This window comes from Gossypium arboreum, chromosome 8, assembly GCF_025698485.1.
Source record: "Gossypium arboreum isolate Shixiya-1 chromosome 8, ASM2569848v2, whole genome shotgun sequence".
NCBI classification, from domain to species: domain Eukaryota; kingdom Viridiplantae; phylum Streptophyta; class Magnoliopsida; order Malvales; family Malvaceae; genus Gossypium; species Gossypium arboreum.
Window position 1 is genome coordinate 6,052,368 of NC_069077.1, and position 12,126 is coordinate 6,064,493.

The window sequence follows — 12,126 nt, forward strand, 5'->3', positions numbered from 1 at the left end:
ATCAAATTTCATATAATTATATATTTAACATCTTCTGGGAGATGAGGCAGAGGAATCTTGGGACTGTAGCCCAAAAAATATAAGCTCTGTCGTTATTAGGAGCGGTCATATGAGTAATAAGAGACGAAGACAAATCCGTGATCACCGACAGCAAGAATCAACCGCACAGTCTTCCTCAAACACCCATACTCTTTCAAGTTTCTAGGGCTACTTTATAATTATCTCTCTTTGTTACTTCCGAGCTCTCTAGAACCTAAATTTTTCTATTAAAATAACTACTGTACTCTTAGAATATATGGTAATATTCATATTTAAGACAGTAGAAAACATTACTACTTCATAAATAAATTTGTCTTATTTTAAACTTTTGCTGCCCCAAATATGGCATCTAGTTAGTATGCCCTGTCATTACCTTACTAAGTAGTAACTATATATGACTACATCCCATGTATATGAATGGCATGACATGTATATCTATCTGTCAGCATTATCATCATTCACAGAATAAGATCTGGGTTCTCTTTGTATGAAGAAAAATATTATTTCCCCCAAGGATTGAGTACTGTTAGGGTTTGTACTTTCCATTTGGACTAGACTAGGAAAACCAGCTCTGCAGTACTCTTTCCAAGCTATGGAATCTTCTTTCTCACAGTTTATTGGAGAAATACTAAAGCCTGTTTAATCACTTCTACTTGAATTTATTTGAATCTAACTCGCTTGAATGCTGATGAAGAAGAATCCATTGAACTTATATGATGAAGATGAGGAAGGTGATGATGGAACTAAGGCCAGAGATGGTGCAAGTTCAAGCAACAGCATCGTTGAAGAATGTGAGAAGAAGGCAAGTCCAAATGGGGTGCGGCACTATGTAAGATCAAAGATGCCAAGGCTACGATGGACCCCTGAACTTCATCTTTCTTTTGTTCGAGCCGTGGAGAGACTTGGCGGTCAGGAGAGTAAGATCCTTTGAATTTCTCTGCTACATTTACAGCCTTTCCATACAGGTTATATATCCAATTAAAACGATATGTTCTTTGGCGTATAGGAGCAACACCAAAGCTTGTCTTGCAACTAATGAACATCAAGGGTCTTAGTATTGCACATGTGAAGAGCCATTTGCAGGTATTTGTTAAAATATCAAGAATTGCAGTCTTAGAAGGAAGATGACAACACACAAATAATTGCTCTAATTTCAGTTTTGTTTTTGAGCATACAGATGTATCGGAGCAAGAAAATCAATGATCAGGGTAAAGGTACAACTCTTGAATCATACAAAAAAAAAAAAGATCCTTAATTGTATATTTAGGGTTAATAATTTTCTAAATCTCTAACAATGCTATCTTTTGGGAAGTGTAGATGATTACCTTCCTCAAAATCTTTGGCATCAGTCCACGCTTCATGATCATCAAAGAGTTATCAGGTATAGATTGATAAAACAACCTGAATATATTTGCTTCAACTTCAACACAGATTTAGCTTTTGGTTCTTTTGTAAGCCTCCTAACGATCTCTGACATTAATATATATAGTGATATTTCATGGAGTGGTTTCTGTGGAAATCGAACGCCTGAGCCGTACCTGACTAATTTCATAAATAGTAGAAGGAAAGCTTGTTCAAACCCAAGGAGTGAGATTCTGTACAATATGAATAATAACTTCATCTTCAGTCAGCAACCTGTTAATGAAATGGTACATGCTTGTGAAAGCAACGGAGCACAAATACAGCCAATGCTAATGTATATGCATCCCTCTTTTGCAAACAAATGGCCTGGGAAAGGAGCAGAAAGGCAGGGAATGTCCAAAAGAAAACCGCTTGACGAAGACCTTGATTTGAGCTTATCACTGAGCACAAAGTTGAGGAGAAAGACATCCAATGAAGAAGAAGCGGCGAATAGCAATTTATCTCTTTCATTATCTTAAATTGGCTAGTACCCTGGATCTGACTTTATGAATTAGAGAGAATTCTAGTGAGATCTTGTTGGTACTTGTACAAGAAAATAACAAAAGTTATTATCATAGGTTGGTGCCCTACACTAAGAGGTTATGGCAAAAATTGTCATGGTCTAACTTTGCTGTCGATTTTCCGTTCTCAAGTGCTTGTTTTAATCGCAATAAATCTTCAAGTGCTTACTTCCAGACCATCATGATTTATGATCACTCAGTTTTGTTCTTAGTTTTCTCCTTTTCATGCTAAGTACAAAAGTTAAATAGTCCTTGGAGGTTTATGCTCAAAGCCCAAGTTTGTATGTTTTGATTTTTTCTTATTTGGGTTAAAGACCAAGTCGTCTAGTGAGAGAGTTGTCCTGATTTAAGGGATGAACTTTTAGCAACTCAACCTTGATATAAGGGGAATAAAACTTTGACTAGTTGACTAGCTCATCATGGACTGTCTATAAACCTCCGAAGGAAAGTATGCACTTTGAGCATTAAATCTATTCGAAATGGAACATTTTCCATTGATGTGTTTTGAAGATTAGTTGATTATTTGAGATAAGAGTTTTTACAACCTTCAAGAGGTTCAGTGCAGGGAGATATCCATGAAGATGTACAACATCAAGATTGCAGCAATTTTAGGAGGTCCTAGCTTACTAAGTTTTAATTAGTGGTTCTGCTGTTGATAATTTTGAATAGTTGATCAATTCGCATGACCTTGTAGATTCACATGTGTTATATCCAAAGTTACAACGCTTATTGAACCCCAAATTATGGAGTATTCATCTTCTTTAGAAATAACCTGAATTCAAATAATTATCACATCAAACAAAAATTACAACCCCTACTCATAGCCAAATCTTTCAACTAGTGTCAGAGTAGGTCATCAAACCATTTGGGTGTTATCTTTGATTGAAAGGAGGATTTGTCTCTTGACCACCACTGCTATATTAGAAAACTAATTGGAGAGCATCCATCAAGGCCATCAATTAAAAAAGCATAGTGTGGTGCCATGACTGGCTGGTTTCCACCTGTTAACAGAGTTGATGTTAGTCACTTCAAATTTATCTTCACCAGCGAATATGCTAGAGATGCATTGCTTACTCTGCAAATTTCCTATGAAGGAATTCCAATAGTTAGATTGTAAAAGCTTCAAATGTCTACTACCAGGTTTTGAAATCTATAAATGTCTAATGATAAAACGATTTCTTTGGTTAATGAACAATTATGTGATATAGCTGACAAAGCCTTTGCTTTTGGTGAAAACTTTTTTGAGGCTTAATTGTTTAGTAAGCTGCTAAGATCACTACTCGAAAAGTTTGCATTCTAAGTCATAATAATTGAAAAAGCTAAAGATATCAATGTGTTGATTGGGTTCTTTAAACTTTCGAAATGAATTTGGAAGAGAATAAAAGTGAGAAAGACAAAGCAAATAAAAATGTTGCTTTCAAAGTTAAAGACATTATTGAAAATGTTGGCAATTCCATTCCATCTTTTGAAGAACCGAAAGAAAAACTTGCAGTCCTCACTGAAAACTTCAACAAAGCCATTCAAAATAGAAAATTGTAAAATGATGCAGTTCGATCAACAACCAGGAGAAAGGCAAAACAAAGTTGGTAGAAGAAAAATAACACGACAGGCAAAAAACGATCCGATGCCATGAATTAAAGGCTATAGGCATAACCATGCAAAGTGCTAAAAAGAAGAAGAAATCTTAATGTAACCTAGAGTAATGAGGATTTGTAAGAGCTTGTTATGCTAAAACCTCTCAAACAAAAAAAGTTGGAATGAACAATTGTTTTCAACTATCGATTGGAAATGAGATATGTGGAATAGGAATAACATATCTGATCACGCTTGCTAAAAAACTACTCTCTTTACCATATATTTTCAAAGCTAACAAGGGTGGCAAGATTTCAATAGCCTTCATGATCTCATTTTTACTTTCACCATGAATCTACAAAAATCAATATTGCTGCAAAAAAATTTTAATTGAGCCCATTCATCCTTACTTATTTTTAAACAAATATGTGTATAAAAAAGAAAATTCTTTATTTGCTTTTTTAAGCAAAAATAATCATTTCAATTAAACTTCTTTAAAATCAAAATTATTACATTTTTTTATAACTAATTCCACTATATTAAAATAAAAATTTACTTCAACGTCTTCTAAAATTTTTGCATCTTTTCACTCTATAAAAATTATGGTTAACCGATTTTCCTTTTATAGTTATCGTTTTGATTGAATAGATTGGACCATCTATCCTCAATTTAACCTATTCAATTTATTGATTCAATCCTATTCTAATAACAACATATTACTTAAATTGATAAACATTTATTAAGTAAATATAACTAATTAAATAAATAAAAGTTAATTTTTTAAATAAAAGACATTCTTAAATATGGATATACACTCAAATTCATCACTCTTTAAAAAAATTTATATAATAAATTATATTTATTTACATCGAAAATGTTAATTAAAATTTTTTATTTTTCATATTTTTAATTCAACTCACTTGTATTTTAATCTCCTACCAAATTTCGGACAATCATATCATTAATTTAAATTATTTATTTTCTTATATTTTACCTTAAATATATCTAATTTGAATATATCATCCAAATTATATGAGAGGTAATAAAATGTTAGTTGTTATTACTTTTAAATTATAAAAATAAAATATTGAATTATAATAAATTATAACCATTTATACGAAATTTAATGATTTTTAAAATAATGTTAAAACATTATCAATTTTTTTAAAAAATTATTCAACATTTAAAAAATAAATAAATACCCTTACAAATTTATAAAACTAAATTAAAAATGTAAACCAATATTTAAAAAATATTTAAATGTTGTTTAAAATTTATTAAATATAAAAAATAAAATGAAAATAATATTTTAGTTTTTAAATATAAAAATAATATGAATTAATTTTATATATTTTAATTATTAAAAACAATAAATCGACACGCGTAATAAAAAATTAATTAATAATTAAATAACATTTAATTCACTGATCTTATTTAGCTTGATTTTGATATAGTACTAATTACGAAACCAAACATTTTGTGCATTACAGAGAAAGTTAATGGGGAAAAAATTATATGCAAACCATTATCCAATTGTAAATGAAAGTTGATTAAGATAAAATCTGGAATTTTAGTATTTTAATTTTAATTTAATTTTTTCAGAATAAAATCTAGAAATTCAGGATAAGAGTATATATATGACATAAAACTATTAGAAAGGAATACAATGACGTGATGTCACTATCATACATCCTTTCTTCACAATTGTTTCTCCATTTTATTAGATCCTCAGTTTCTAGCTTGTATGGCCAAGAAAATAACTTTAAAAAAGTGCTGCAAATAACTAAACAACAAACCGACTAAAAAGCACTACAAGATAAAGATTTAAATGGGGAGCAGCTAAAAACTAGAAGTTTACATCAGATTATGGTTGTCCCTAATGTTGACATCAAACCCAAACTGGTTCTCGGGGTTTTGATTCGGCATCATTGCCTGTGGAGCTGTTGGTTCCACAGACTGGTTGAATCCTGGTTGATCCATGGCTATATTATTCACATGTTGGTAGCCGTAATGATTTGTTTGGTAGGATTCTGCAAATGCAGGTGCGCGATACATCAAAGACATTTGCTTCAACACCTCCTTCTCATTCTTTAGCTCATGATATTCAGCTTTGGAAAACATTATCCCATAGCTCATTAAAATGAAAGGGCAAAAAAAAAAAAAAAGAAATTAAGAGAGAGGGAAAACCTTCTTTCAACATAAGCTCTCCGGAGAGGGTAGACAACTTTTCCTTCATGGAACCATTCTCCGCTCGCAGCAATGTGTTCTGAGCATCAACATATCTGATCTTGGGAAAGGCATTCGCCACTTCTTCCTGTGCATATATCAAGATAATGCTAGGATTTGGCACCAAAAGAAATTTAAAGTACATGAATATTTCCCTATCGATTTAACATGAGATGTCTATTCATATTGCAAATGTTGAAATTTGTCTGGGTTTATTTAACATAAGGTGTTATTAGGAATTTGATCTGGCTTCGATTATGATAATGACAAATCAAGGATGTCAGCAACAATCATATTGCAATGTGGTGATGAAACATATCATTTAAGGGTTTCATAAATTACTGCTTCGGAGTAAATTATTACCCCCCTTGGGTAGGAGCAGAGATTTGTGGATTGATGATGATTTGACAAATTTTGAAAAATTTTAACGGTGGAATTGGAGTTACAATAAAGCTAGGAAGGCAACACTCATGTACCATCTTTGCTAAGCTGATCAAAACATATTTTATGTTTAAGACTTTAAGTAATGATTTGATTGAGAAGGTTTAATTATAATATAAATATATATATTTAAAATTTTATTTTATAAAACTATTTATAATTTTTATATTCATATTCAATATTTTCTTATATTATTTATTTTAAATATAATTATTCTCATTTGATAATAATTATTTTTATTTATAAAATTTCAATAACCTAAAACAAAACAACTACAAATTCTAGTATTTTAAAATATTAGCATTTTAAAAACTCAAAAATTTTACATTTCGTTTAAGCACATTCTAAAAGTTTTAAAATGACCTGATTAAATAATTAATTTAAATTAATTACATATTTTATTCTTTCCATGCAATGTACGGGTTGTTCCGTACTACTAGTCGGATCATTTACAAACTTGATATTTAAGGATATATATATATATATATATATATAAACGTAAAGCAAGATTGTCTAGAAACTTTCTTTGGATTATATATCTTATTGATCTCTATTTTTAAAAGATTTTTCGTTAATTTTAATCGTCGTAGAAAGTAAATTCAGAATGAATTTCGTTGTACTTTACTTCTTTTTTTCTTAATATTTTAACATTCGGTTTTTGGGTACATAATTTTTTAACTCTTTTATTACGATCACATCTGTTCACACTTCAATAATATAGCTTTGAACACTAAGAATAAAACCTATAATTTAGATTTATTTGGGGGTTATATCAAAGATCATAAACACAAAAATAGAGCAATATATAGGAGTGATTTTGTTTACCTCGAGAGCCTTTACTCCTGCTTCCAGTTGTGCAATGTATTGCAGTTGTTTGAGTCGATACCTTTGTGAATATTCACGGCTAGCGGCAATCCTAACCCAAGAAAACACATTCATCGACCTTTTGATTGACAAATCTGAAACTTTTTAAGGGTATAAGATAATGATAGATTTTAAAATATTTTCCAAACATAATATCTTGCAAATGCTATGCATGTTTCACCTTTTGAGCTTTTTAGGGTCCATCACCATGTTACTGTCAAGTCTTTGTCCTTCACCGTGGGGGACCTGATTTCCATTGGTTGATCGAGGAACTCTCTCATTATTAGCATTGCCACTTCCATTGGATGGTAACTCCGGCAATGGAGCATTGAGTGTTTCTTCATTAACATCTCTATTATTAATTCCTGCCATTACTTCAATCAAGTCCATAACCTACCAAAGAAACAAGCTTAAGTTAAGAAATTGTACAACCTTAATTGACCTTTGAAGAGTTAGTGGCTTGCTAGCACTACGGATTTACCTTTGCCAAAAACAAGAAATGATTGCGGTAGGTGAAACAATCCTAGGAGCGTTCATTTTTATATTGATAAACCAGTGGGGCAACTACTATGGCGGTTTTTAAGTCTAAAATGCTAATGCATATAGTGCAAATACATGTATTTGTTTTATTTTCCTTATATGGTCAAACTGTTATGGCAATGTTTTTCCGTTCTAAAATGGTAATGCATAGTGGAATGCATGCATTAATCTAAAATGCTAATGAACTTTGTCCTGTTATAATTTGGTATTTAATCTGTCATTAAAATATATAGATTTTTTTTCCTTATTAATGTTACCTTATAAAGTTATCTTTTACCAGGGTATCAAAATTGAATAATTGAACAGTTTTCCACTTTGGAAAATCAAATGTTCCATGATGTTTCTTGACCTGGAAACACTCTGGCCAAAGAAAATAAAAACCTGCAAACACCAAGTCATTCTTTCATATTTGGAACCTTAAGAAATATATCTATATGGTAATGGTTAAAAATGGAGGCCAAAGTCTACTAGGATTCTCTATACTACTATGTAAAGTTCATTTTAGTCCCTTTACTAAAAATTGTTCCAAATTAGTATTTATGCATCAAAAATTTATTCAAATCATGGCACCATTAAAATTTGTTGTTAAGTTACTCATAATTTGGAAATAATATATTATAACCAATTGATTTCCCATGACCCAACCCGACCCATAAAGAAACCCAACTATCCCTCAAAAAAATCCATGTGGGTTTGAACTATCGTGTGGTTGAATCTATAAGCAGTTTAATGGAAAATTTTAATGGTATCATGATTTGAATAAAATTTTAATGTATAAGGATTAATTTGAAGTTTTTTTTTAGTAAAGGGGCTAAAATAAACTTTAAATAATAGTATAACAGTCCTAATAGAATTTGACCAAAATATGGACGGTTATTTAATTAACATATATTTTCTTTCCTAGCGGGTGATACCATAAGCACATGGGGTAGGAACCAATGATCTTACACGGCTTTTGTGGATAACATGAGCAAAAGAGTTTCTATTTCTGTTCTTAGAGAGGCATTCAACGAATATGGGAATGTCATTGATGTTTATGTGCGTATAAGAATCGAAAGAGGTTTTATAGTAGTCACACCTTTGCTTTTGTGAGGTTCAGATATGACTTAGAGCTAAGGAAAACGCTGGTGTAAGCTAATGGTAGAAGGATTGATGGTTTTGTTATTCAAGTCTCCATGGCTAGATATGAATTGGATTCACTTTTGTTGGAAAATTAAAAAGTATGTATAGCCACAAATTTGGCGCAACAAGCTTTATTGGCAAATGGGTTGGTTTGTAAGTTGTGTCCTTGGAGAGGCTTGTTAACCATTATTAGTTTTAATAGTAAGGAAGAAATGGCAAAAACTTTGTATTTTTGTCTGTATTTTTTTTTCAGTCATCAAATTGTAAAAATTTTTAATCTAGGTAATAAACTTTGTATTTGCTTCTATTTTGGTCACCAGTCATTAAGTTGATAACAAAAATCTTTCTCTAACTAGTATAATAACACATTTAGTCCTCAATACTTTCATATTCTATGAATTTGATCCTTATTCTAAATAATTCGATAAATTTAACCTTTCACATTTACAAATTCTATCGGTTTGATTTTCAAATTTTTAACCAAAGCTTTCAATTTTTAAAACAAACACGTTCCACATCTATAAATTTGTAAAACCCAAAAAAGAAGAAAAAACTTCTCCAATAATACAAATATAACATACTTTTAATATAAATATGTGGCATCAAATAATACTGTTGGGTGTGGGTCCCACTTGTAGGGAACCCTTACACCAATCAATCCAACTTAAAAGGAGTTGTTTATTTCTTTTGTTTGGTTACAAAAAGGAAAGCTTCTGCCACATATTTATTACCCTTTTTGGATTTGACAAAAAGCCATTCTTTTTGGCTTTTACGTATGGATGTGGGCAGCCATTTATTGAGAGCCAAAAATCAAATTCTGAAACAGAGAGATTGAAGCTTGTCGGAAAAAAACAAAAGAGGAGAAATCAGTTTTTTTTCAAGTTTGGTGCAGCAGTGATCAACTCTTCTATCGAAGGTCCATTTGTGGTTCGATTGAGCTAATTTTTGGACAGCAGCTAGGCGATAAGGTGTTCTTGAATTTGTACAGTCGAATTTTTCATCCGAGCCTTGTAGTGTCAGAAATACCCATTTTTCAGCAGCTACATTTTTGGTGATGTTCTCCCATTTTTCTCTCTTTTGCTAAAGACTACATATTGTTAGCCTTGGTGGAGTTGAATGCTTGTTGTAGGTTTGATATTGTGATCTTGTAGTTGAACATTTGATGATAGTGGAGCTTTTGATCGGACTCTAAAGTCCTGTGGTTTTTATCCTTGATTTAGAGGGGTTTTCCATGTAAAAATACTGCTATTTATTTATTTTTGTTATGGTTGCATTGGTTGATTTATGGTTGATTAATGTTGCTAGAGAACATATTTTGTGCTATTGTGCTCGCTATAATTTTGACAGGAGTTATAGGGAGAGAAAGAACACCGGTTGTGCTTTGCTTTTTTTTAGTTGTTCAGTTTCTTCTCAACAAACTGGTATCAGAGCTAGGTTATTGTGTTAAATAATTATGAAAATCAATAAGAGCAAGATGATTATGTTGAATGGCACAAATTATCAACTTTGGCGAAATGAAATGAAGGACTTGTTGTTTGTGAAGGCTTTGTATCTTTCGGTCTTTGTTACTCAAAAACCCGATTCGAAAAGTGATAAAGAATGGGAATTTGAGCATCAACAAGTGTGTGGCTTTATTCGGAAATTTGTTAAAGAAAATGTTTACAACCACATTGATCAAGAGACACATGCTCAAACATTGTGGGAGAAGCTTGAAAGCTTGTATGCTTCGAGGTCGGGCAATAACAAGTTTTTTTTGCTGAAGAAAATGATGGCATTGAAAAACAAAGAAGGAATGTCTATAGTTGACCATGTTATTGAATTTCAGAGTGTGATGAATCAGTTGCTTGGTATGGGTTTCAAATTTGATCACGAGATTTTAGGGCTTTGGTTGCTTGCTACTCTACTAGACTATTGGGAGACCTTTTGGGTCTCGCTCATTAATTCTGCCCCACAGGGTATTATTACTTTAGATTTGGCTAAGAGTGGTATGTTGAATGAAGAGGTTAGAAGAAGATCTCAGGGTCCTACATCACAGTCCGAGGTGTTGGTCATCGAGAACTTGGGGAGGAACAAAGACAAAGATGGAAAGGGTATAGATAAAAACCAAAGCAAGTCAAGATCGAGATACAAGAATCTTGAGTGCCATCATTGTGGTAAGAAAGGCCATATCAAGAAATATTGCTTCAAATGGAAGAAAGAGAACAAATGTGGTGGTGATAAACATGACCAGAATAATGATAAAAAATCCGAGCGTGTTGCTATTGTTACTCATGAAGATCTATTGGTTATTTGTGATGAGAATTTGGTCAACCTAACATGCGACGAGACTAGTTAGGTGATTGATACTGGTGCATCACTTCATGTCACGTCGAGGAAGGATTTCTTCACATCTTATACTCCTGGTGATTTTGGGGTATTGAAGATGGGTAATAACTGTTTGGTTTCCGTTACTGGTATGGGAAATGTTAGCTTGGTGAGTAACAATGGAACAAAGTAACTCTCAAGGATGTCAGACATGCACCGGATATCCATTTGAATTTGATTTCTGCAGGATAGCTTGATGATGAGAGATTTTGTAACACCTTCAGTGAGGGGCAGTGGAAGCTGACTAAAGGCTCCTTGGTTGTGGCTCGAGGAAAAAAGAGCTCAAATTTATACTTGATGCAAGCTTCGACTTCTCGAGAGACAGTAAATGTGACAATGAATAACAACTCAACTGAGTTGTAGCATAAACGACTCAGTCACATGAGTGAGAAGGGACTTAACTATTTAGTAAGGAAGAATCAATTTTCGGGTTTGAAGAATGCTACACTGAAGAATTATGCTCATTGTCTAGCAGGAAAGCAGAGAAGAGTTTCATTTAGAAGCTGTCCTCCTCATAGAAGATCAGAGTTGCTAGAGTTGGTCCATTCAGATGTTTGTGGTCCGATAAAAGTAAGGTCACATGGCAGTGTACTTTATTTTGTGACTTTCATTGATGACTGTTCAAGAAAGCTGTGGGTTTACACTTTGAAGTCTAAAAATCAAGTATTTGAGGTGTTTAAACAATTTCAAGCATCAGTTGAAAGGAAAATATAGAAGAAGTTGAAATGCATCCGTACTGATAATGGTGGCAAGTACATAGGGTCGTTTCATGAGTATTGTCTGCGACAGGGAATCAGACATCAGATAACACCACCAAAGACTCCACAGTTAAATGGGTTAGCTGAAAGAATGAAACGAACATTGATTGAGAGAGTCAGATGTTTATTGTTAGATGCAAAGTTACCAAGATTGTTTTGGGTTGAAGCTTTGAATACAGTGACACATGTGATAAATCTGTCTCCTAGTGTTCCTTTGCGAGGTGATGTGCCAGATAGAGTTTGGTTTGGTAAAGACGTGTTATATGATCATCTACGTG

At 32.4% G+C, this 12,126-nt stretch overlaps 2 protein-coding genes across 2 annotated transcripts; one reads left to right on the top strand and one right to left on the bottom strand.

The window, feature by feature from the left end:
- The first annotated feature begins 464 nt into the window (after positions 1 to 464).
- On the top strand, positions 465 to 2,124 carry LOC108463358 (uncharacterized). The gene is made up of 4 exons (XM_053031410.1): positions 465 to 956; positions 1,046 to 1,253; positions 1,357 to 1,420; positions 1,529 to 2,124. Exons 2-4 carry the CDS (start codon positions 1,217 to 1,219, stop codon positions 1,917 to 1,919), a joined length of 492 nt encoding a protein of 163 aa, XP_052887370.1. The 5' UTR covers positions 465 to 956; positions 1,046 to 1,216; the 3' UTR covers positions 1,920 to 2,124.
- A 3,045-nt stretch (positions 2,125 to 5,169) lies between these two features.
- Positions 5,170 to 7,650, bottom strand: LOC108462502 (basic leucine zipper 34-like). The gene is made up of 5 exons (XM_017762444.2): positions 7,546 to 7,650; positions 7,246 to 7,457; positions 7,026 to 7,116; positions 5,721 to 5,847; positions 5,170 to 5,641 (listed from the first exon to the last, which is right to left on the bottom strand). The coding sequence occupies exons 2-5, from the start codon at positions 7,452 to 7,454 to the stop codon at positions 5,388 to 5,390; spliced, it is 681 nt and encodes a 226-aa protein (XP_017617933.2). The 5' UTR covers positions 7,455 to 7,457; positions 7,546 to 7,650; the 3' UTR covers positions 5,170 to 5,387.
- Between the last annotated feature and the right edge of the window lie 4,476 nt (positions 7,651 to 12,126).

What these genes read in the sequence shown, in the direction of transcription:
- LOC108462502 (XM_017762444.2), bottom strand. Translation starts at nt 7,454, where the DNA reads ATGGACTTGATTGAAGTAATGGCAGGAATTAATAATAGAGATGTTAAT. An exon ending in GACCCTAAAAAGCTCAAAAG is followed by an intron (nt 7,117 to 7,245) that starts GTGAAACATGCA and finishes TTCTTGGGTTAG; the next exon opens with GATTGCCGCTAGCCGTGAAT. An exon ending in AGAGCTTATGTTGAAAGAAG is followed by an intron (nt 5,642 to 5,720) that starts GTTTTCCCTCTC and finishes TGTTTTCCAAAG; the next exon opens with CTGAATATCATGAGCTAAAG.
- LOC108463358 (XM_053031410.1), top strand. Translation starts at nt 1,217, where the DNA reads ATGTATCGGAGCAAGAAAATCAATGATCAGGGTAAAG. An exon ending in AATCAATGATCAGGGTAAAG is followed by an intron (nt 1,254 to 1,356) that starts GTACAACTCTTG and finishes TGGGAAGTGTAG; the next exon opens with ATGATTACCTTCCTCAAAAT. An exon ending in GATCATCAAAGAGTTATCAG is followed by an intron (nt 1,421 to 1,528) that starts GTATAGATTGAT and finishes TAATATATATAG; the next exon opens with TGATATTTCATGGAGTGGTT.